At 44.6% G+C, this 25,722-nt stretch overlaps 1 protein-coding gene across 11 annotated transcripts in view; it reads left to right on the top strand.

The window, feature by feature from the left end:
- The window catches only part of TEAD1 (TEA domain transcription factor 1), a 274,281-nt gene that overhangs the window by 217,014 nt on the left and 31,545 nt on the right, over positions 1–25,722 (top strand). For all 11 annotated transcript variants that reach the window (XM_070383945.1, XM_070383946.1, XM_070383947.1 and 8 more), the window contains one exon: positions 15,260–15,433. In XM_070383945.1, coding sequence (XP_070240046.1) covers positions 15,260–15,433 — 174 coding nt within the window. The remainder of the gene's footprint in view (positions 1–15,259; positions 15,434–25,722) is intronic.

A 25,722-nucleotide genomic window follows, 5' to 3' on the forward strand; every position in this document is an offset into this window, starting at 1 on the left:
AACGAGGTTCTCCTCCTCCAGGCTTTGTTGCTCCTCAGGTGTGCATTCCTGCCTGTGTCCTCCTGGGGGACCATATGGACAGAGAAGGTTCAGACCTGGCTGCAGCCATTGACAGCCACCTCTCCAAGCTTCTTCTATAGAAAGAACTAGAATTCCCTACCTCTTTGGGCTGTGATATGGATGGAAAAAATCACACTGTACCACGCTCATTAATTTATTTGTTTGGTCTTTGCCAGCACTACCCACAGCCCTTTGATTCCAGTGAGCCTGAGCTCTTACAGAGACGCAAGGGGAGATGTGTGTGCGTGTCTGTGCGCAGACAGAGATTTGCAGGATCTAAAGTCAGATTTGTTTAGGACCCATAACTATTGATCACTTTGTTGGCTTCCTTATCAAATTAACCTGCTTAATGTTTGATGTTAAATTTTAAGGATAGCATATTTATATTTGTTTAAATAAATGTACCAGCTGAATTTATTTTAGACAGCTCTGAAAGTTTGAGAACCAACGAAACCATTCCCATACTCCACATTTTTTCAATGTGACCTTGGACCTCAAGGGCCTTTACATGTTCATTTGCAACAGCACCTTATGTTTGCAAAATAAAGCACATATTATATAATTTGAGAAGCTGGTGCTTAGAAGACTTGTCAGAATGCTTTAAAAAGTCTTGTGAATTCTCTTCCATTTCAATTAGCTGTCTCTCTTAGTCCCAGTTATTCTGGAAATTCACTCTTGTTTACCACATGTATCACCACTGCCAACACTAAAGATTCTTCACAGCTCTCTCACCCCTATCAGTAGTCATATTGGCGATAGCCTGCATGATGCATTGTCTTACCCAGCCCCGTGACACAGACTGCCCAGTGTTCAACCAAGATTCAGAGCTAGATGTGTTGATTCCAGTAACCAAAAGTTGTTGGGTTCATTTGCATCTGATGAGTACCTGTAGCCAGCCAGACTCTACAAGCCAAGGGAAGACTAATCCAGGGGATGAGCGCCCCCTGCTGGCTCTGCATCCTCTGTAAACCAGACATTGCCCCTGAGTCAGTGGCTGTTTATATTGGTGGAGAACCAGCAAGTCAGTCCCTCTGTTACCTTTGGCTCCACTAGAACCTGAGAGAAAAACAGCAGAGGGTGAAGAAAGGAAGATCTAAAAAACAAAGACTATTTTGGAAGTGGTTAGTAATGCTTAAAGACACACTTTCTACAGGATTTCCATGTTGCGTTATCAAAGGACTTTCAGTGTTAAGTGCGAGATCTTCCACCTAGGGTGGGCTTTTTTGAAAGGGCCTCCTCACCTGTCATCAGGGCCCAGTTCCAGGAGACCAACTTCAACAGCTGCAGTTTCAGAGAGATGAAAACCCAGCCTTCGTGGGCTGTAAGCTGAATCCCAAGTGTGCATGAGGACTGGTTTTCCTGCTAAACCCTAGTTTTGAAAGTTTGAAGTTTTAGTCACTCAGTCATCTCCGACTCTTTGTGAGCCCACAGACTGTAGCCCACCAGGCTCCTCTGTCCATGGAATTCTCCAAGCAAGAATACTGGACTAGGTTGCCATTTCCTTCTCCAGGGGATCTTCCCAACCTAGGGATTGAACCTGGGTCTCCTGTGTTGCCGGAGGACTCTTCACCATATGAGCCACTAGGGAAAATGCAGTGGGCTCCCTCTACCCGCTCCCTGCGGCAAGCAGGTTCCTCCAGCTGCCCGGCAACTCAGCTACATCTTCCAGGCAAAGGCAGTGTGTTTAACGTCAACTGTGATCTCGGAAGAGAAAGTGCGAGGAGTTCAGTTAGGTAGAGTTACATAGCCAGAGAAGGGCAAGCTTTGAGATGGAGAGAGTGGGATAGGAGATTGCTTTCTTTAGATTTTGAAGAAGCACTGCCTTGGGGAAGAAGCAAAGTTCTGTGATATGGTCGCAGGAACAGACCTGAGCAGGGAGTGCACACCTGAGTTCACTTAGAGAAAACCTCCCTGAGTTACAGCTATCAGGGTAACCTCCAGCTCTTGCTGACCTGTGTCGTGAGCATCACGTGCCGAGCATTTGACCCAGATACTGTTCTTACGTCCAGTCTCTCAGTAACAAAACAGATGCTCGGGAACATTAAGGTACGTAATCAAGTTCCACCACCAGGAGGAGGCTGAGCCAAAGTTTGGCTCCACTTTGTATTCTTAACCATGTCACTGTATTTTTTAAGAAATTAAAAATTACTCAAATGCAAAAACAGCTGCCCTTGAAAGCCTCGAGCTCCTCAAGCCCAGGCTGGATGCAGCAGGGCCCTTCACCCTGGCACAGCGAGTGAAAGAGGGTGATCAGGACGTTTGGAGAAAGAGAAGAAAGGACACTTGACAGGAGGAGAGAATCCCTGAATGGTGGACAATGGCTGGTCCTCAGCCAGAAGGCGAGGAGTTTTGCGGTCTGAAGTGACCTGTTTCCTAATCTTTAATGCTAAATGAATGGAACAGCAGAAAAGCCTGAGACTTCCTGGACATGGGGAGTGAGTCAGCAGTCTTCACAGCCCGACGGGGCCCAAGTTCTCTCCTCTGGGGGAGCCTTGCCCTCAAGTTCTGCAAATACATTCTTCTGATAACCTGATTCTTTTCCATATGGGCAGCTGGTTAAATGTGGGCCCAAGGATGATTTCATGTTTTTCTTGCTTCTTTCAAAGGCCTAAATTCACAGATCAACTCAATTTCTTTATCAGATCTCACAGATGCTGACTTTGGTTGGGGAAATGTGACCAGGGCAACTCAGAAAATAGGACATCAGTGAGGCCAGTGGCAAAAAGAAGAGTTGGGTGGCTTGTGTGGGGATTTGACCAGAGAGGTGAGATCAGAAGCAGGGCTTATTAGATTCTAGATTTGGGGCCAGGAGGATCCTCTCCTATATCCTGGGTAGCGTGGAAGATGGCAGGTTTTCTCTGGAGGAGCTTCCAAGCCCTGCAGTGCTTGCTAAGGCAGTCGCTGCCTCTCAGAGCAGGGTCGTGTGTTCATGGGAAACAGCTCTTTGGGCAGATTTGGTTTCTGGTCCTTCAGAAAGGAGGCTCTTTCTCTCCCCTAGTTCATGATTTGTGCGTGGATCTCATTAATAATTAACCTGCATACTAGCATCTGTGTAGCTCCCTAAGGCTCACACAGACCCGTCATGTTTGCTGTTTCATTTGACCTTGCCATTGACCCATGAGATAAGCAGGCCAGGTGTCATCTCTGTGTGCAGATGAGGCTACCCCAGCCCAGATAGGTTAGGCAACTTGCCTCAGGCCACACACAGCTCAGAAATAGCAGAGCCTGGATTCCAACCCGTGTTCTTAATGTATGCACCACGTGCTTTGAATAAATGGTCTGAGAGCACATCTGCCTTCCCGGCCTACAGAGGAAGAGTGCAGCGAGTCTGATGGTTGGCTGTGCCCTGCTTATGCTTCCCCCTGCTTTTTCTCCTACGTTTTACCAAGCGTTGCCTTCCACTAGGACATAGGTGATGGAGGGTTCTCTGGTGCTGAAAGTGACAGGTCCCTGTGGTGAGTGTAGCCTTTCCCACCCTGGCCTGCATGACTGCGAACTCTCCCATCAGCTTGTCCATGCCAGTCGCACCCTCTCGTAGCAAAGGTGGGTGGTTTGCTGTTCATGTCTGAGCTTCTCTGGACGCTCACCTCTTTATTCATGACCATTTGGGGATGAGGCAATTGGAAGCATCTGGAGAGCTGGGTTTTATAGGCTTTTCACAGAGGCCCAGCCAGGCTCCATTTGCTTTCCTTGGCAGGTCAGCACCCCACCCGCGTGCCTTCCTGGTCGCAGTCCCTGCACTCAGCCTGTGGGGTTTCACAGCTGCACTTGTGTGTAGAAGACTCCCTTCTAAGAAAACAGCAGCCACTCTAAGGAGATGGTGCTGGAATGGGGAGGTAGGGGTGAGATCCAGGAAGGAAGGACTTATTTGTTCCTTGTTTCTTGTTTCCAGTGATGTTTCTTTCTGGGAAGAGCACAGGGAAGAGAGCGACCAGCTACCTCGGGGCCAAGTAGCCAGAGCAGGGCTGGTGCTCTGAGCAGTAGCTGAGGAGAGAGCCTGCGGGACCATGAGCAAGCCCCCCAGCCCTCTTACCCCAACAGGTGCCAAAGATGCAGGTCACTTCCCTTGGCTTGGTCTTGTAGCCACTCCCTGCCCCTGTAGGGCCCGGAGGCCATCGCAGTTTGCCCAGGCTGCTCTGGGGGGTGTCTGAGCAGACTGTCCAGGCAGGAACACAACAGGAAGCAAATGTAGGTGATTTGTCCTTGTCCTGTTTCAACTTGTACATTAGCATCCCTTGACGTGAGTTATTTGTCTTGGTTTCTTTAAATTCCTAAGTGGATTATAATTTTTCTCCTGGTATTATTTGACAGCAGTCATTTTTTAAGGTTTTACAGCGTTCTTCAAATACTTGGAATTTTTGGAACAAGTTTAGGGAAACACCGCCATCTTCAGGTCAGACTGTGTAGTGCAGTGCTGGGGCGTGTCCATGGGAGCCTCTCAGATGCCAAGGGCCAGCAGATTCCTTAGGGCTTTCCCTTTCCTTTTGCAGAAAAAAGTGAACTGCCTCATCAGAGGGCTCTGGATTAGAATGTATTAGCAGCTCTTTGGGAAAAAAAAAAGGAAAGAAAAGAAAATTAAACCCTAGTGGCCATTCTGGGAGTTGTTTGTTCTGGTTTGTCTCATCTGCAGTAATGGGCAACCTCACAGGCTGCCCCAGCCCCACTTGCCAGGACAGACTTTGCATTCTTCACTGGGAGAAATTCAGGGGCCAGATCCCTCTAGGCCTTGCGTGCAGGTCACCTGCACCCTATCCACCTTACAGTACAGGACCTAATACAGAGGAACAGCCATAATTTCAGGTAATCTCACCCGGAGTACAGACACAACATGACTATTGGAGGAAATATCAACAATAATAATAATAATGAAGAATTGCACGCTTGGTACAGCGTTGTGGATTTTCCATGTGTGATCTCCTTTAAGCCTCATGACACTCCTTCGAGGTAGATACTATTATTATCCCTGGATTACGGATGTGGAGAGGGCTGGAAGCACCCCTCCCCGATGACTCAGCTAGGAAACAAGGCCGGCGCCAGGATTCAGACCCAGACCCCGTCTGACTCTGGTGCTCGAGTCCAGTATTTGGCCCTCTGCCCCGCTGCCCCCGGCAACTTCCCTAAGCAGCAGAGAGAAGGAGAGGCAGAGACTAGGAAGGAAAGTGACCTCTTAGAACCACCTTAGAGGAGGGGAGAACATCCTTTGTTAATCCCCTAGGGTAGCTAAACAGCCCTTTGCAAGTCACTCTGTGGAGATTTTAGGATTACATTTACCTTTGTTACTGTTTACAACTGCTGTGAAGAATAACTGGAGGGATTATAGCAATCCAAAAAGAAAATGAACACTTCTCCAAGTTGAAATAGGAATCTGTGTGTTAGATTTGTGGCGGGGGCGGCTGGGCCGGGGTCGTCTCTGCCCAGCGGGACTGGCCCCGGTGCGGTGTCAGGTCAAGCCTGCAGGCAGACAAGGGTCCGAGGTCCTGCTCCGTCATCCTCAGCGTCTTGAGCCGGAGGAAGGCTCTGATCTCACCCTCATTTTGGGTCCAGGGAACTTGCGGCCAACTAGAATAAACATCCTGGAGCACGACTCTGTGTGTTTTTGTTTCCCTTTATAGTTCTTTCCTCACGAAACTCCATGATGGTTCGAGATAGCTTTGGATTGGCTGCTTATTTAATTTAATAAAGTAATAGATGTGCTTCATGTGTGAGCCCAGTGAAACCCCAGGCATGGCCTGTAAGGAGAAGCAGCTGTGCCCTGCCCGCCCCACTCCATCTCCCACTCCCCCTCCTCCCAGTCCTCCTCAGGACAGCTGCCTGCAGCCTTTCAGCCCTTGCTTTGTACATGCGCTCCGTATTTCTAAGCAGCGTACTTACACTGCCTAACTCGGTCCATGACTGGAGACCTTATCTGTTGACTTCTTACTGTGGAAGACCAGGACTTAACTCTCTGAATTTAGCACATGACCCCTCTCACCTCCATCCCCACCCCTCCAGTATGGTTATTTCACAATTTTAGGTTTAACACTTAGTTTTTTTTATTGTGAAAGTCATCTTCTTGATTCTAAAACTTGTTTTTCCTAAGGTTTGTCATTGCCTTTGTTTGCTCAGTTTGTATATACCTACACAGAGTCATCCCCCATGTGTCTAACAGAATTCTCAAACTCTTGTCCAGATGGTCAGCTATGTCAGGGACTCCCTCTCTAGCCCCTTTAGGAGCCCTCTGGCTTCCAGGTCTTTGTCCCTCCTGGACTGGCTGTTGTCCAGGTCTGAAGCCCAGCTGTGGTCCAGCATGTTACCGCTTCTGTGCTACCGCTTCATATCCCTCTTTTCTGTTCTACTCCCTCATTTCATAAGAGCACATCCTCCTGTTGCTATCTGAGAATAGCTGTGAGGAAGGACAGTTTTCTGAAACCTGACAGATCTGAGAGTGTGTTCTGTTCTCACATGGGATGGATAACTTGGTTTTCATCTTAAGCTTATGAACCTTTGTTCCCATTTTCAAGGTAAATCCCATATATGTTCTCCTTGTTAATGAAAAACACTATATGTTTAGTGCTGGAGAATACGGACATCCATATAAAAAGAGCAGGTGAGTGCTGACAAAGTCATTTGATGTACAAGAAAGGGAATGTTGACTGTCCTTATCCCAGTTTTCTCTCTAGAAATCTTTGAGAACATATATTTAATGGATGCCCAATGGTTCTGACTGCAGAGGCAAGAGACTGGCTCCATGCAGGTTCTTTGAGAAGACATGCTGTTTGTACCATTAGTTCATGGATTCCCTGTGCCCAGCACAGTGCCTGGCACATAACGGACCTTCAGTTCAGTTCAGTCGTTCAGTCGTGTCCGACCCTTTGCGACCCCATGAATCGCAGCACACCAGGCCTCCCTGTCCATCACTAGCTCCTGGAGTTCACCCAGACTCACATCCATCGAGTCAGTGATGCCATCCAGCCATCTCATCCTCTGGCGTCCCCTTCTCCTCCTGCCCCCAATCCCTCCCAGCATCAGAGTCTTTTCCAATGAGTCAACTCTTCACATGAGGTGGCCAAAGTATTGGAGTTTCAGCTTCAGCATCATTCCTTCCAAAGAAATCCCAGGGCTGATCTCCTTCAGAATGGACTGGTTGGATCTCCTTGCAGTCCAAGGGACTCTCAAGAGTCTTCTCCAACACCACAGTGCAAAAGCATCAATTCTTCGGTGCTCAGCCTTCTTCACAGTCCAACTCTCACATCCATACATGACCACAGGAAAAACCATAGCCTTGACTAGATGGACCTTTGTTGGCAAAGTAACGTCTCTGCTTTTCAATATGCTATCTAGGTTGGTCATGACTTTCCTTCCAAGGAGTAAGCGTCTTTGAATTTCATGGCTGCAGTCACCATCTGCAGTGATTTTGGAGCCCAAAAAAATAAAGTCTGACACTGTTTCCACTGTTTCCCCATCTATTTCCCATGAAGTGATGGGACCGGATGCCATGATCTTCGTTTTCTGAATGTTGAGCTTTAAGCCAACTTTTTCACTCTCCACTTTCACTTTCATCAAGAGGCTTTTGAGTTCCTCTTCACTTTCTGCCATAAGGGTGGTGTCATCTGCATATCTGAGGTTATTGATATTTCTCCCGGCAATCTTGATTCCAGCTTGTGTTTCTTCCAGCCCAGCGTTTCTCATGATGTACTCTGCATAGAAGTTAAATAAACAGGGTGACAATATACACCTTGACGTACTCCTTTTCCTATTTGGAACCAGTCTGTTGTTCCATGTCCAGTTTTAACTGTTGCTTCCTGACCTGCATACAAATTTCTCAAGAGGCAGATCAGGTGGTCTGGTATTCCCATCTCTTTCAGAATTTTCCACAGTTGATTGTGATCCACACAGTCAAAGGCTTTGGCATAGTCAATAAAGCAGAAATAGATGTTTTTCTGGAACTCTCTTGCTTTTTCGATGATCCAGCAGATGTTGGCAATTTGATCTCTGGTTCTTCTGCCTTTTCTAAAACCAGCTTGAACATCAGGAAGTTCACGGTTCACGTATTGCTGAAGCCTGGCTTGGAGAATTTTGAGCATTACTTTACTAGCGTGTGAGATGAGTGCAATTGTGCGATAGTTTGAGCATTCTTTGGCATTGCCTTTCTTTGGGATTGGAATGAAAACTGACCTTTTCCAGTCCTGTGGCCACTGCTGAGTTTTCCAAATTTGCTGTCATATTGAGTGCAGCACTTTCACAGCATCATCTTTCAGGATTTGAAATAGCTCAACTTAGGTGTGTGAAAGTCACACATCTAAGGTCACACACCTTTTAGGTGTGAAATCCAGAAAGAAATATGCAAATGAGTACCTTTTCTGTTGCTGTATTGATATGTTGATCATCAACATGTCTATTGAGCATATGGGAGACTTTTTTTGTAATTAAAGAAGCCAGTGTTAACCTCTGCTTTGGATGTCAAGGAAATTTAGACTTTGATAGATGTAACTTATTGACACTTGCCCTGTTTCTGCTTGTACATTCCCCCACACACTTGGGATTGTTGGTTGTTGTTATTGTTGTTGTTTGTATAAATATTTTGTTTTCTGCCACATAGAATAGAATTGCTCTTTTTTGGTTTTGTGTTCCATTGTTAGTTTTGGGAAAACCATCACTGCTAGAAAGAAAACGGGATTTATTTGGGAAGAAGGGAGAGAAGTGAGGTTCCACCCTAACCTTTTTCCTTTAGAAGGAGATCTGGCAGGATGGGAAGTTAGGCCTCACCAAATAGTTTTTAGGGTTTTAATTTTGTTAAAATTTGAACACAAGCATATCAGATGTCTTCTTTTCATCCTTCTAGATGTGGGGGCAGAGGGATTCCTCACCTGGCCAGGTTGAATTAAGGAGAGAGAAATGTCTGTTTGTTCCACTGCTGTGGCCTCCAGGACGCCTTCTTTAGTCCTTTGTATTCTTAGAAACAAAGTCACCTCTTGGCAGGAATAAAGCCACTCAAATGCCAGCAGTCAGGGTTTGGTTTCAAGTCACCAGCCTTGCGAGAGGCAGTGCCCGATTTCCTTTGGCAAAGACAGCCTGCCCGTTCTCAGTTCATTTCAGCGACTTGGGCACAGAGGTAACTTCCTCAGAACAGAAACCTTTGAAGGCTCTGTCTGATGCATCTGTGAGTCATTATGTGTGTCCCAAATTGTAATTTCACTTCTCAGAATCTGGAAAACGCTATTCAGCTTCTTTGCTTTTTTTTGAAATCAACTTTCAGAAAAAGTAGATCTGAGTTAGAAGGATCTAGGCATTTATATATTCTCCTGGAGACAGTGCGGTTGATGGCACAGCAAATGCATGGGCTGTGGCGTGGATGGATCCAGGTTTAACTTCTTAACTCTCTTAACTTCAGGACTATTCCTGGACGTGTGACCTCAGGCAAATCTGTTCATCTCTGAGCTTCTATTTCCACATCTGTGAAAATGACTTTAATAAAGCCCGCCTACAGTACCATTGTGAGGCAAGGATTATCCGAGGTCACGTTTATCGAAAGCATGTTGTACAAACACTGAACAGACACAGCTCCCTTTCTTCCTGCAGACATAGGTAAGAGGCCCGCACTCCAGCCGCTAGTCATGAGTGGGCCATAATCAAGGATCTGAACAGTCATGCAGCTCCACAACTTGGCTCCCAGCTCTTGGCTTATTTGTGTTTCCTTTTTTCTTTGCTAGGCAGGAGGGATAGCTAAGGCAGGAAAGTTCTTTTGCTTCTACCCCAGGATCTAGTTAATCTCACATAATAAACCGCCACAACAGTAGTCTTAGCAGCTACGATTTATTGAACACTTCTTGTATGCCAGAACCCCCTCTGTGCATCATTTCCTTTCATCTTCCACCCTGTTCAATATGACAGTCACAGATCCCCATTGTACACAGGAGAAAACTGAGATTTCAGGTTCTTATCTGGTTCTAGAGTGCTTTTGCACTCAGCATGTTGATTTTCAGATACACTTCCTTGATATACTGAGCAATATGCTCAGTTGCTCAATCGTGGCTGACTCTTGGTGACCTCATGGACTATAGCCTGCCATGAAATTTTCCAGGCAGGAATACTGGAGTGGGCCCACTGAAGAATGGTGAATTTTACCTTCCATTCACTTTCCTGATCTCTGACCCCTGGAGGTCCAGGCTGTGGTCCCTGTGTTCTAAGAGTCATACTTCACCCCAGGTCTGCCCTGGCCCATGGAGGCTGGCGAGGTGGAAGAGCAGGGAGTGAGGTGTGCTTAGCAGAGACTCAGATTCGATTCATGGATGTCCCCAGGGCTCCGTCTGTATTCCATTCTTTCCTGTAAACTCGGTGCCTGTAGACACCACAACAAGCGGCAGAAGCGGTGCCTCTCAGAGTCCAGCAGGGCTCAGAACTTGGTGCAGTCAGAGGTGAGCAATAAGGGTTGGGTGACAGCCAGCCAGCCAGCCAGTTTGGATAATGGAGGAGCAACGCCTTTGCCTCTGCTCCTGTGCTGGTGAGTAACAGAGGACCAGCGGAGGGGCAGACACGAGCCCGCCCCTCCTCATCTCTGGGGACCTTCCACCAGTGTCTGTGTTCCCCGCCCCGCCGTCTTGTTTACTCTGCTTATACCCTCTAAATGAGGCTGGAAGTGCCTCAGCATCAGTGCCCCAGATGTTTCTGTGGGCTTTGGTTTGCTTATAATTGAAAAGATGATATGATAACATTTGAGAAAATTTTTAAAAGATCAGAGAGAGGCACTTCACCTCTCCCCGTAACCTTACCTCCCTAACATGACGGTGGCTCCTACTTTGTTTCAAAAGTTCCCCTCGAGCACAGCATACTCTGTTCTTGCATGTCTGTGTCCAGGACTCAGTGCATCCTGAAATCCAGCTGGGATAGAGGCGGGGTCCTTGTCAGAGCTCTAAGTTCTTCTTTCTCGTGTCACCTGACACCTTTTAGGAGTTAGGAAGCCTTGGTAAAGGTGACGCTCTGATGTTGATCAGAAGATGCCAGGTCCTGGCCGCACTTCCTGTACATGCAGTGTTTGGGGACAGCTGGCATCAGATGGGGTATTGGCCCTCCCGCTCTTCGGTACTATGGCCACAGATCCACAGTGTGGGTGGCAGGTCATGGGTATAAACCAGCACTTCTGCAAGATACATTTATAGGGTTTTGTGACCAAACAAGTTTGGAAAACTTAAGGCTGTAGAAAGTTGAACAGTGTTTCTCTACCATAGTGCTTTTAACCTGTTACATTCACTGTGAACCTCAAAGCAGAGATTTTATGAGAAATAATAATAGCTAACATTTACTGAGTGTCTGCTCTTTGTTGAATGGAGGTGCTCCAGTAAGCCTTAATATGCAGCACCCTTGGGAGGAGACGCCATCACTGTCCCCATGTAGAGGCTGGGAGACTTACCCAATGTCATGGCTGATTGGTAATAACACAGTCTTTTGGGCTAGAGCAGACTGAGCCCAAACTTGTCTCTTAGCCAGCACACAGACTGCTTGTACAGCGTGTACACTTCTTTTGTACAAAAGAAGCTTGGAGCAGCCTTCTTTTATTTGGGACTTCTCATTCCCTATGAGAATATAAGAATATTCCCTATGGGAATAAGAAAGCCTTCCTCAGTGATCACTGCAAAGAAATAGAAGAAAACAATAAAATGGGAAAGACTAGAGATCTCTTCAAGAAAATTAGAGATACCAAGGGAACATTTCATGCAAAGATAGGCATAATAAAGGACAGAAATAGTATGGACCAAACAGAAGCAGAAGATATTAAAAAGAGATGGCAAGAATACACAGAAGAACCATGCAAAAGAGCTCTTCGTGACCCAGATAAACACAATGGTGTGATCACTCACCTAGAGCCAGACATCCTGGAATGCAAAGTCAAGTGGGCCTTAGGAGTATCACTACGAACAAAGCTAGTGGCGGTGATGGAATTCCAGTGGAGCTATTTCAAATCCTAAAAGATGATGCTGTGAAAGTGCTGCACCCTGTGCCAGCAAATTTGGAAAACTCAGTTGTGGCCACAGGACTGGAAAAGGTTGGTTTTCATTCCAATCCCAAAGAAGGGCAATGCCAAAGAATGTTCAAACTACCGCACGATTGTACTCATCTCACACACTAGCAAAGTAATGCTAAGAATTCTCCAGGCCGGTAGGTCAAAATATTTTGACCTACCATCACTCATCTCACACACTAGCAAAGTAATGCTAAAAATTTTCCAAGCTGGTAGGTCAAAAAATACCACCAGTTCACGCCCTGTCCTTTGAAGGACATTGGCAAAGGTCATCATTAGGATCTTATAGGAACAAACAAAATCTCAACGGCTGGAAAATATTTGAAATTCCCCTGAAACAGCTTTCGTAAACCTTACAGAAAATCAACACCCACACCATCAAATTATTTGGAAAATCACAATTGAAAAAGTTGCTATCTATTTAGCTAAAAATGTTCACAGAGGAAAAGTCATAGCCTACAATGATTTCATTATTTTAAAAGAATGCATTCACCTGAATAATTTATGTAATCATTTTGAGTTAAGAGGGTATTTTGATTTTGTGGGCCAACCCATCACAAAACTCCTAGAGAAATGACCTCCTTATGGCCCCAGGATAAGTCAACAGTCATGTTCTGTGACAATGTTGCCTGCCTTCCAGTGGAAAGATGGGGTGGTGGGGAGGGTATCTGGCTACAGAGGCAATAGTGGTTTCCACATGCTCCTTTCCCACAAAACCAAGACCTGGCTGGGGAAACTTCCTTTCTCTATATTGCTTTCTGCTGCTTTCAACAGTACGTGAACTGTGAACTTCCAGATGTTCAAGCTGGATTTAGAAAAGGCAGAGGGACCAGAGATCAAATTGCCAACATCCGTTGGATCATTAAAAAAGCAAGAGAATTCCAGAAAAACATTTACTTCTGCTTTATTGATTACGCCAAAGCCTTTGACTGTGTAGATCACAACAAACTGTGGAAAATTCTTAAAGAGATGGGAATACCAGACCACCTGACCTGCCTTCTGAGAAATCTGTTATGCAGGTCAAGAAGCAACAGTTAGAACTGGACATGGAACACCAAACTGGTTCCAAATTGTGAAAGGAGTACGTCAAGGCTGTATATTGTCACCCTGCTTATTTAACTTATATGCAGAGTACATCATGCAAACTGCCGGGCTAGATGAAGCACAAGCTGGAATCAAGATTGCCGGGAGAAATATCAATAACTTCATATACGCAGATGACACCACTCTTATGGCAGAAAGTGAAAAGGAACTAAAGAGCCTCTTGATGAAAGTGAAAGAGGAGAGTGAAAAAGGCTGGCTTAAAACTCAACATTCAGAAAACTAAGATCGTGGCATCTGGTTCCATCACTTCATGGCAAATAGATGGAGAAACAATGGAAACAGTGACAGACTTTATTTTCTTGGGCTCCAAAATCACTGTAGATGGTGACTGCAGCCGTGAAATTAAAAGATGCTTGCTCCTTGGAAGAAAAGCTATGACCAACCTAGACAGCATATTAAAAAGTAGAGACATTACTTTGCTGAAAAAGGTCTGTATAGTCAAAGCTATGGTTTTTCCAGTAGTCATGTATGGATGTGAGAGTTGGACTATAAAGAAAACTGAGTGCCGAAGAATTGATGCTTTTGAACTGTGGTGTTGGAGAAGACTCTTGAGAGTCCCTTGGACTGCAAGGAGATCTAACCAGTCCATCCTAAAGCAAATTAATCCTGAATATTCATTGGAAGGACTGATGCTGAAGCTCCAATACTTTGGCCACTTGATTTGAAGAAGTGACTCTTTAAAAAAAAAAAAAAAAGAACTGACTCTTTAGAAAAGACCCTGATGCTGGGAAAGATTGAAGGCAAAAGGAGAAGGGAATGACAGAGGATGAGATGGTTGGATGGCATCACTGACTCGATGGACTTGAGCTTGAGCAAGCTCCCAAAGATGGTGATTTACAGGGAAGTCTGGCATGCTGCAGACCATGGGGTTGCAAAGAGTTGGACACAACTGAGCGACTGAACTGTACTGAACTGATGGGGTTAGTACTCGGAAGGACTCTAGTTGGAGAAATGCCAATGTAAACTCGAAAAGTGAATGCAGACTGTTGGGAGAATGGTGACATGGGTTTCTCTTATGAACCCCATTATGTTCTGAGCTCCCAGGAACCTCTGCACGCCAGATGTTTCGGTGTCAGATTAGGCTGCCTATTCAGTAGAAGAGGCAGGCATGGGGGATCTGGAGTATAGGGTCTAGGCCAGTAGTTCTCCAACTTGGCTGCATATTGAAATTCATCAAGGGAGTATTAAGAATAAATGATGCCTGGCCTCAGTCTCAGAGATGCCAGTTTATCCTGGGTGGGACCCTGGCTTTGATGATTTTTAAATGTTCCTTGGTGATTCTGCTGAAGCCTGGTTGAGAGCCAGTTGTTTGTGGTCCAGTTTACCCTGTCTTATACTGGTAGCAGCAGCATACCAAAGCAAGGAGAAGAAAAGGTTTTCATTTATTAGTTAAATGACCTGAGAGGTTTTGAGTTGTTTCTTTCACTTTTTGTGGATGAGCAACTGGTGTTCTTTTTTTATTGATCCCGTATAGCCTTGCACCATGAGTCCTCTCTATGATCTATACCCATGACTGTAGCTTTGCACTGACATGCACATACTGACCAGCCCTTATACAGAAGTGCTAGATTGGTCACTAAGGGGACGCATGAGAAAGATACTCAGCTCTCTTATTCCTGCTGGAAGAAGTAAGTGGGTACTGTTGCTCCGAGTACTGCATTCTTGCTGTTGCTAAGTGTCACTGGAGTGACGAGTGCTTTCTGGGCGATGGCATAAGCTGCACCACCCATACTTCTTATTGGGCTTTCACTGTAAGTAACAGTCACTGTCATCTTCAGTTGATCAGGTCAAACTGGGTAATGGAATTGTTTCTAGGTTTGGTAATTGGGTCACAAGTCATTTCCTACTGTATCTACAAAAAGACTTTTTTAGGCATTTGGGAAGAATATATGCCCTTGTCAATAATAGACAATGATCGTTTTAACCCTGAGCTGTAATGACTTTTCTTAATATCATCATCTTTTCAAAGGCACAGACCTGAGGCTGTTCAAGGCGGAACTCCAGGATTTCGAGACCACCACTCCTTATGCAGCTCGAGATGGTTGTGTCCCAGGTTGACCAAAGGGTTTGTAATGGGAATGTTTCTGTTCTTTCTTGCAGTACAACAAACACCTCTTCGTGCACATCGGGCACGCCAACCATTCTTACAGTGACCCATTGCTCGAATCAGTGGACATTCGTCAGATTTATGACAAATTTCCTGAAAAGAAAGGTGGCTTAAAGGAACTGTTTGGAAAGGGCCCTCAAAATGCCTTCTTCCTCGTAAAATTCTGGGTGAGTAAGACCTTGCCGTTACTTCAGTCATTTTGTCTGAATGGTCGCGTCCTACACCCAAGGGCAGAGCTGCAGTGGTTGGGGTTCCCACTGACTGATCTGCACGGTCGCCAGGGGATCACACACTAGCTCTGTGGGCGTCCTCACGCAAGCCACATGGCACAGCCGCAGGAGGACCCAGGCGACATTGCCGTCCCTGCCGAGACAGACAGGTGGCCCCTTGGGCTTGAGAACTCAGTTGTGCAATGAAAGAAACCTCGCAGATGGCTGGGCCCACAGTGGCAGACGCAGGGCACTAGACTCTCCGTTGGTTCTCACTCCGGTAAGCAAAGTGAAGTCGCTCAGTTGTGTCAAACTCTTTGCCACCCCGTGAACTGTAGTCTGCCAGGCTCCTCCATCCATGAGATTTCCTGGCCAAGAATACTGGAGTGGTTGCCATTTCCTTCTCCAGGGGAATCTTCCCGAACCGGGGATCAAACCTGGGTTTCCCGCATTACAGACAACCTCTTTATTGTTTGAGCCACCAGAGAAGCCCAGTAAGCAAAGCGACCTATAAATTCCACGAGAGCCTAGGACCCGAGGCAGAGAAGGGACTTGGGCGAAGATAAAGACACGCTGCAAGACTTTAAGGGTCGGAGAGAATATGAAATGGCTCTGCCTATTGCGTGCCTCATTTGTGCATTCAGACACCAAAGGCATGTTCCTCCAACTGCTGGGACTGTCCCCTAGGCTCCGAGGAGATCTCTGCTGTCTCTTCTCCAGTGGTCAAGCTTGAGCCAGAGGACTGCTGTGGGGTCAGGGGTGTGTCCTGGGGGCTTAGACCAGAGAACTTGCTGGCCTTGAGCATTTACAACTCCTCAGTCTCGACGAAAATAAAAAGAAAATGGCTTCACATGTTCGCGCTTCTCAGCGTGGCCTAAAAAGCCCTGCAGGAGCTGGTTCCAGGTGTTTCCTTCCTGTCCATCCTCAGCCGGCCTTCGTGTGTCTGGATGGACTTTGTACAGTTTTCCTTCTTTCCCCCCTTTTGAGATGGTGGCTTCTTGATTATCACACCTTCCTTACATAAATAATCTACTAATTTCTCTTTTAGTCCCATCGCGTTGTGTAGTGCCTCGGTTCCCAGGCTGTGTCACAATTAACTGGGATGTGTGTCCCACTCCTTTCTGGACTCCAGGCTCCTTACTCATTGTGTGGCTACACTGATTGAATGCCTGCTGTGGGCTGTGCGCTGGGTTCACGCATCACGTGCTTTTCCTCCAGTCCTCCCAGGGTTAAGTGGAATTTGCCTCGTATCCAGCTAAGAAAATAGAGATGCAGAGATTACAAAGGACAGGTGGGGACTTGGAGCTTGAAATCAGATCCATTTGAAAAGTGCCTGTGCTCTGTTTACTGGCTTCTTTGTGCCCCCAGGACCCTGCTCACGGGGTCTGTCTGCCATTCTTTGTATCTCCAAAGCTAAGCAAGTGCCTGGCACAAAAAAAAAAAAAAAACTCCACAAATGTCAGAACAAACAGACTAAGGAAAAATTCATGTTTGAAATTCCTTGGGAGGAAATTTACATATTTAATTTAATTTGTTTTGTTTTTGTAATCCTTGCGTGGTAACTGGATTTCATTTGTCATGCTTCCGTATTGAATTTGGATTGTGGAAGTAGCCTTCTACTTAAATTAATGTTCTCAGGATTGGTAATACATATGGACACCCTGCAAAAGCAGTAACAGTCACTTCCTTTTCCTAAATTAGTGACTGCCACCCAATGGCTTAAATGGTGGTTGGGGGCCAGTTATATGGTAACACTACAGTTTTCAACGTGTGGCCTGCAGACCCGTAGGAGGTTCCTCAGTAGCCTTTCAATGGGCCGACAAGATCAAAACTACTTTTATTATGACATTGATATGTTATTTTCTTTTTGAATTCTGCTGATATTCATACTGATGGTTCCAGTGTTATACAGTAAAACTGCTGAAGCCTGGAATCAGACTGGGTTGCATGCACAGTTTAAATTAAGAAAAAAGAATTAGTCAAACCAAGAGTGTCGTTTATGAAAGTTTTACATCTTAGACGGAGTACACACTAAAATGCATGCAACGAACCTGCCTGCTCCATCAAGGAAAACAACTGATATTTGTTGTCAAAGATAAAATTTGAACTTTCAAATAAAAATAAGAATTTTGGAAAATTTGTATTCACTCTGGTGAACTTGACGGCTTCCCAACATTTACAACTTTTCTGATGGGATCCATAGTCATATTAAAAAATGTGATTTTTTTTTTATACTGTGCAAGATAAACTAATGGGTTTTTAATGTAACAGTATGAAAAGTTCATTGAGGGATTCAGACTCCACACTGCAGGTTTCTAACCTTTAGAAACCACTGCTTGTGAAGTTTTGATTTAATGTCAAAGAAAAATGGCCAGTTATCTGAAGAGCCTATTAAAATATTCTTACCTTTCCCAGCCATGTGTTTATGTGAGGCTGGATTTTTTTCATGTATTTCAACCAAAAGTTGAACTGCAAATCATGACAAATTGAATTTAGAAGCAGATATAAGAATCTAGGTATTTTCCATTAAGCCATACATTAAGTATTGCAAAATGCAAATCACTACTACCTTTCTCACTAATTTTTGTTTTTTAAAATATAGGTATGTCCAATTTAAAAAAGATGTGTGTTAATATAAAATAACCTTATATTATTTTTAAAGCAGGTATTAAATATTTTAAAGCTTTCTCAGTTTACATTTCTGATATAGAAAATATCGATAGCTATAACCTACAAAAACAAGAGCTCTTTGAGACCCTCAATAAATCTTAAGAGTGGAAAAGGGGTCCCTGAGATGAGTTTGAGAGCCACTATGGTGAAAGATATAAAAGAGGCTGTTATACCCAAATGAATTAAAATTAATCAGAAAATATAGGATAAGATAAAAATAAACCATTTTCAGTGCTGTCAAATTAATGTTGGTTTTTAGTGTTAATAAGACTTCTTATAACTTGCTTGTTGTTTGACTATAAAGAGGAATGGAAACTATTGATATTAGAAAGTTTTTATTTTTGCTTGTAAAATTTTCCATTTTACACAGAGGATGATTTTAATAAATGCTTTCAGTGACGGGGTCCTTCAGTCACTAATTCCCAAATAATGAGGTCTAGGTTTGCAAATGTTTAGAGTGTAGTGGCAGGTATGAGATGTGCAGATTTAGAAACAATTTCTATGAGATTAGATATCAGTTTATTAAATTAAGATTTGCAGAATTAGAATTACAACTGAGCTCTCCTATGAGTATGATGAAAGACATCACTCCTTCAGTATAATTGTTAGCAGTACTTAACCTTTATGAAGAAATTCAGTCCTAACTATGTTAGAATAAGTGAGAAAAGGCAGTTTGAATTAGGTCTACACTCTGCTGCAATTTGAAATCTCATTGGCTTCCTCTAAAGACTTAGAAAGTGTGAATTACACTTTGACTCTCTGTGCTTGAATGTTAGTCAGCGTTTCCATTGGGTGTCTCTTAAGCAGGCTTAACCTTCCCTTTAAAATGTCTTTCATATTAGCAGTTTGCTTCACCGATTTTCATTTTCATGTAAATTCAGTATATCTCAACAGAGGTCCTACCCACACATCTCCTTTCTTCTCCCTATTTCCTCTTTCTCAAAGTACCTGCGTCTCCAGGTTATCACCAGCAGGATGACTTAGTTTGTTCATATGTTTAATCGCTCCATGTCCAGCCTGGGCTCAGTCAGGCTGGAGCAGCTCAGGAGTTTGCTGTGGGTGAAACACTGAGTCCACCTGATTATCTGCACTTGATGCCCAAGCTGTGGCCCAACTCTTTGCCGTGCAGTGGTCCTTCCACTGGCTTCAGAGCAGAAAACTGACTGGTCTTCCCAGGACTCAGGCTCCAGAATATACATGAACAGAGCCACAGTAGCGTCCGACCTGAACTTCTTGGAAACAGCAGACGACTGTTGGTGCCCAGGTAAACGGACACCTGAGTGCCGCATAATGACAGATCTTCACAAAGCAATGATGCTGCTTCGCTTCAGGTGCCCTTGGCTTCCACGCACAGACACAGTGGAAAGGACACAGATTCCAGAGTCCAGCAGATCCAGCACTGATGAGCTGTGTCACGATATAGAAGTCACTCTGCCTATCCATGACTCAGTTTCTTTATGTGTAAAGTGGGAATTATCACATGTACCTCCCAGGAATTAAATAATACCCAAGTGTGTGCTTATGCCTGGTATATTCACCAACTGCTTGACTACTTTCAAAAAGCAACTTGGTTTCTTACACACAAACTCACATATACCTACACACACACACACACACTGAAAGGCTTATTATCGATGTCTAATAAGAAGGTTAAATTATGATACACCCAGTAAAGAGGATATGTTGTCATTAATAATTTCTCACAGATTTGTGAGAAAGCATCTCACCACCTCCTTGTCACCTTAGTTGAATTACTTGCACTAGTAGTATATACTACTATACTAAGATCCCCTGGAGAAGGAAATAACAACCCACTCCAGTATTCTTGCCTGGGAAATCCCGTGGACAGATGAGTCTGGCAGGCTACAGTCCATGGGATTGAAAAGAGTTGGACACGACTGAGCAACTAACACTAAACTAAAAACTTTTAGCTTAAATTTGAATCCCCAATTAAAGTGTCTCAGAAAAAATATAGTTTGATGCAGCATTGAAATTGTTATTATGATTGAGGAGGAGTATGGAACCAGATTTGTGGTTAGTGAGGCCAACATTTTGCACTGGCAGAAAACCATACTTCTTATTTTCCTTTTAAAATAACGATCAGATGCTTTGTGGGCTCTAAGAAAGGAAGATGTCCACCCACAAGTGGACAGAGCTGTGCTTTGTTTCAGAATTGAGATCCATGCAGATGGGTTGCCAGTGATAATGGCAGACAATGCAGCTAATTTAAGATAAAATGTCAGCTGCTTTGGAATTGATTAAAGAGTCCCGAAAGCTGGAAGAGGTGGGTGTGATTCAGTCATACATCCTAAAAGACAGAAACCCAAGTATAACTCTCAGCTCACTTTTGAAAGAAGTTTGATTCCAGCCCCATGTAGTAGTTTTGTTGCTGCTGTTGTTCAGTCGCTCAGTTGTGTCCAACTCTTGTGACCCCATGGACTGCAGCACTCCAGGCCTCCCTGTCCTTCACTGTCTCCCAGAGTTGGCTCAAACCTATGTCCATTGAGTCAGTGATGCCATCCAACCATCTCATCCTCTGTCATGTCCTTCTCCCCTTGCCTCCAGTCTTTCCCAGCATCAGGATCTCTTCCAGTGAGTCAGCTTTTCACATCAGGTGGCCAAACTATTGGAGCTTCAGCTTTAGCATCAGTCCTCCCAATGAATATTCAGGATTGATTTCCTTTAGGATTGACTGGTTTAATCTCCTTGCAGTCCAAGGGACCCTCAAGAGTCTTCTCCAACACCTCAGTTCAAAAGCATCAGTTCTTCAATGCTCAGCCTTCTTAAGTAGAATAGTTTACTTAAGTAGTAGTAGTTTACTTAAGGGAATAAAAAATGCAGTGAAAGTAATATTTTTGGAGGGGCCTCAAGGTTCTACTCTGTCTTAACAGTGCTCAAAAGTGTCAAGCTTGGTGACATTGGTTAAGAAAGCCACACATTACTAACATGTTACTTATAAACCTTACAGTCAAAAACTATTCAGAAGAATCATTAGGATAATGAAGACTTACTCTCAAACTTTATTTGGAATAATAAAGAAGAAAATGAAAAATGAGATTGTATGGATCTGTATCCTGTTAGTAAAAGAAACAAATTCTTAATATACATTTAATTACAATGCTTCTTTTTTTTCCTCTCAAATCAATTAGTGGCATGTTAGAAATCAGGATATATTCCAAGTTACTCTATGGCTATTTATGTTTTATTTTTTTTAATTTTTGGAATTATCATCCGGTATAAACAATTAACAGTATACTCATAGTCATTCAACTTTCTTAACCTACTTTTCTGGAGGAAGAAAAAGCAAGACTAGTTTTACTAGCCAGAGTAGATGTGAGAAGATATTATAAAACAGAAATGGAAAGGAGTTATCTGGAAAAAAGGCAGCCTTTAGAAGATGCTTTTATCTTGGTAGGAACAAAATCACATTTGCTGGACAAAATGACAGGCACTATAAATAAAACAACTGGACTTTATTTAGGGATAAGAAATCGGGTGCACATGTAAATTGGCCAAATGGACCCCCTCTGGAGTCCCAGCCTGTTTCTAATTGGATTGTGCGTGATTTAGGCTAGAACTGTAGACTCGGGTCTATCATTTGTGACCAAACGTCTCTGTTGCTATTCATGGAAAAGGATGTTAGCAAAATGGAATAATATGCTTCCCACATGTTTTAAACTGTTGTCAGTAAGAAAAGGGTCTTTCAGTTCAAGATTTTCATTTCGTTCTACTTCTATCTCATCTCACAATGGTGTTAAACTCTGAAATTACATGAACAATAGGAAATGCTGGAATGATGCAGTGGAAGGAAGATTAACAAGAAACCACCATATTCAGAGGTACTTCTGGGACTAATACGTAATAGGTTATCTTTGGTAGACTGTGACTCTCTTATTGTCTTCACCAGGGTCTGGTTTTTTTTTTTTTTTTTGAAAAATCATCTCTGGCTAGCAGGTTCTGATATTTCACGTAGAGGGATGAGGGGGAATGGTAGTTAGTAACTTTGCACATCCAACCCATTTTGGTTTGATTTCATGAGAACGGTATCTGGAGCTTGTTAGCACTTGCTGCATTGACTGTAGTCTTTTATTGCTTCCTTCCTGTTTTCCCAGCCCCATGACCTAAACTTCTTTGTCAGCCTTCCCCAGGGAGCAGGGATCCTATCCGGTAACATTTGTTTATGCAGCAGTGCAATGTATATAGCAGATTCTCAATAGTTTATTTTCTTTAATTTGTTAGATGAAGAATGATTTCATCTCGTACACCTAGAGGAACTGCTGTACATGGGGTCCTATAACTGCCACTGGGCCAGCTCTGATTGTCAGCCTAGACAGTTTGTTGACTAATCTTTCTCAAGGAATTTACTGAAAGCCGGTGGAGGGAGACCTTAAGGGATTCGCACAAAATCTTTCCAGGCTCTCTCAGGAATTTGGGTTCTTATAGAAACAGTTTAATCATTTGCTTTAGCGTTGAATATACACATCACCAGTGAGTCATTCGGCAAATACTCACTGATCTCTACTTTGCTCCTAGAGAGCTGAGGGAGCAGACATGAGTAAGAGGCAGACTTTAGGGTCTGGTGTGGGATGGCAGACACACAGCAGATAAATGACAGCGCTGTAGGGTAGGGGCTGTAGTGGAAATGCGAATACATAGGTAGAGGAGGAATTCTTTTTGCTTGAGAACTTTCTGGAAGGCTTCAGGAAATGTGGCATTTGAGCTGATTCTTGAAAATTTAATCAGTGGAGGGAGAGTGGGAAGGAGTTTGGGTTGGGGCATGGGTTGTGCAGAGACCAGAAATCCTAATGAGAGTTGTCTGAGGGTCCCAGTGGCCGCTGGGCCTTACAGAACCAGGACAATGGTGCAAGTTGAGAGTGGAAACGATACTCTGCCTGACAGTCACTTTATTTAAAAGAGTCTGAATCCCCTGAGAACAGAAGGCAGACCAGGACAGCCTGGAAAGTGGGAGCAGCAGCCGACGGTGCTTTTCCCGCAGGCCCTTCACCTCAGTCCCACCACGGACACTTCTTTTTTTTAACCTGGAACTCTTCAGGATATCTAGGTGGAATCTAAATTGGGAGTTCCTTTAACCTCGTGGAAGAATCCGTCTGACAGCTCTTCCTCTCCTGCTTCCCATCCTGGACCATTTGGCTCAGTGGTTGCTAACAAAGCCAAGGTCAGGGATCCATCCATTCTTTGCTGCATGGGGCTGTTTGACTCTGCTCCCTGCCGCAGTTACAGGCTGAGATACAAAGCCACTGTGCCCCGCAGAGCTGCTGCTAACCAGAAGCCTGGGGGAAGCACACACATGTGGTCCACCTGCACCGCCCAGGATCCACCCCATTCATGCAGGCACAGCTGACTTCACTGCTACAGCCGTCCCCGGGAAAAGCCTGAGAAGAAAAGAACCAGTGGCACTCTCAGGGTATGTGTCTGCTTATTTCTAGACCCAGTTTTCCAGGGAATAAGTTGATTATCTGGTTATAGTCATAAACCCTTCAAGGATCTTAGTCGTTTGGACCTTCATAGACCCTTGGCGATACGTGAAACTCCCTCTCCCTGTGAGAGTAGAGATTCAGGGTACACCTTACCTTCCCATCCACCCTCATTCTAATTTAATGTCTACATGACAAAAGCAAGGGAAGCTTGTTAAATTTTCCAAGCAGTTCCAAAGACTTTAGAAGGAAGAGTGAGATCTTCCCACAAGCCCTATGTCTTTCTCAATTTCTTATAGGCATCTACAAACATTGTACATACTCCATTTGTTTTTTACTAAAAAAAAGTGCTATGCTCCATGTGTTATTCAGCAGCTTCATTTTTTTCCCACTCAAAAAATATTTTGGATATGTCTCCTTACAGCAATGAAAACTTGAGCAGAAGTCCCGATTTTTCTTATTCTCTTTGGTAAAGGTGAATTGTCGGAAGAGTTACCAGATTTAGCAAGTTACCAGCCACCCAGTTCGATTTGAATTTCCGGTGAACAGTGTATACTTCTTCAGTGTCTGTCCCATGTCATCTTTGGGACATAGTGATATGTCCCTATCCCTATGAAAAAGTATGTTGTTTATCTAAAAATCAGATTTAACTAGGCAGCCTATATTTTATTTGGCAGTTCTGCACTTGTTAATTAGTTGATTGATTTGTTGTCATTGTTCTGTGTAAGACTTTTCATGCACAAAAACTCCAGACCAGAAAAAGGCCCTGTTTTGTGCTCTGGAAAGGGTGGTCTCTGGTCAGTGTTCGCACACCTGATGAATGTGCTGGGTGGAGGGCCAGCTCAGCTGGGCGCCCAGGACTCATTAACTGCCTCCATTGGAGGCAACTGGCCTGTGCCACTGCTTTGTCCTAGGGGTTGAGACCTTGGCTCTTTCATCCCAGCCACTGTGTGAAGTCACCAGTGGTGGTTACCTGAAGTTATATGGGTGATGTTAATTGAATTTTTTTTTTTTTAATGAATGCCAGTATTCGTAGGAATTTGCAATGCAAACAGCCAGTCTTTCAGACAGTACCTATTGTAATTAGAGCAAGCTTTTAAGGTTCTTTGAAGTACTAAATGTTGATGAAATTCGAATCGGGGTGCCAATCTGCACTATGAAGGGGCTCTTGGCAGTTGTCTTTTAAAATCTTCTGTTTTGTAAATGTAAATATATGCCATAATCAGTGGGAAGTAACTTGGAGAGCAGGGGCTGAGTTTATGCCTATTATTCTTATTTAAAACAGCTGTGGCCGGAGAGCTACAGCTGCCGTCCTGTGTCTCGGGCAAGGGCACCAGGCAAAGTGAATACTCTCAAAGACGCCCTTCCCTTTGGGCAGCTTTCTCACTCCCCTCAAACTCAAGTCCAGTCTTGCTGGGGGTCGTCCCTTGTTTATCCCAGCTTCCCGCACCCCAAGCTCCGAAGCCACTTGGGGTGGCTTCAGGGGTCGTGGCCAGGGAGCAGATGCTTACAAATGAGTCAGGCAAGAGGGTTGGGGAGCAGTCGTCAACCTCAAGACCCCCCTGCCCAGGCTGCTTTGGGAGTATTTCTGCCTGATGGCTCATGGCGAAGGGCAGAGCGATTGTCCTTTGGCGCCTTGGGGAGCAGCTGCAAAGCCCACGTGGTGCCCGGCGCAGCCGAGCCCTCACCATGTGGCAGGCCTGGATGGACGCCCACGACAGGGCCCGGCTCCCAGTGCCTCCTGCCAAGGAGCCAGATGCTGCCATTGGAAAAAATTGCTTCACAATTTGAAATCTTGGTCCTTTGATCATTGCTCGAAGAGGATGAAGAGGAGAGGTTCAAAGTGGTGGTTTGAAAATGCCAGCGTCTCCTCGCATCCATCAGTGCCTATTATACTGTCTCTTGTCAGGGACAGTCCTCTTGATGTCTTCATTTTTTTGCAACCAAGTAATTCTGCCCAGCCCTTCCAGGCCCTCCAGGGGGAAGGGAGAGATGGTGGGAAGGGAGCCGTCTGCAGCCTGCTCTTTTCCTGACCCACTACCCCAACCTGCGCCCCTGCCTTCAGGGTGATCTGTTTCCTTTTTTTTCATGCAGGCCTTTTCTTTCAGAGTCTAGTGACAAACGAGTTGTCCTCAGCCGAAT

The sequence above is a fragment of the Bos mutus genome, chromosome 15 (assembly GCF_027580195.1).
Source record: "Bos mutus isolate GX-2022 chromosome 15, NWIPB_WYAK_1.1, whole genome shotgun sequence".
Taxonomy (NCBI): domain Eukaryota; kingdom Metazoa; phylum Chordata; class Mammalia; order Artiodactyla; family Bovidae; genus Bos; species Bos mutus.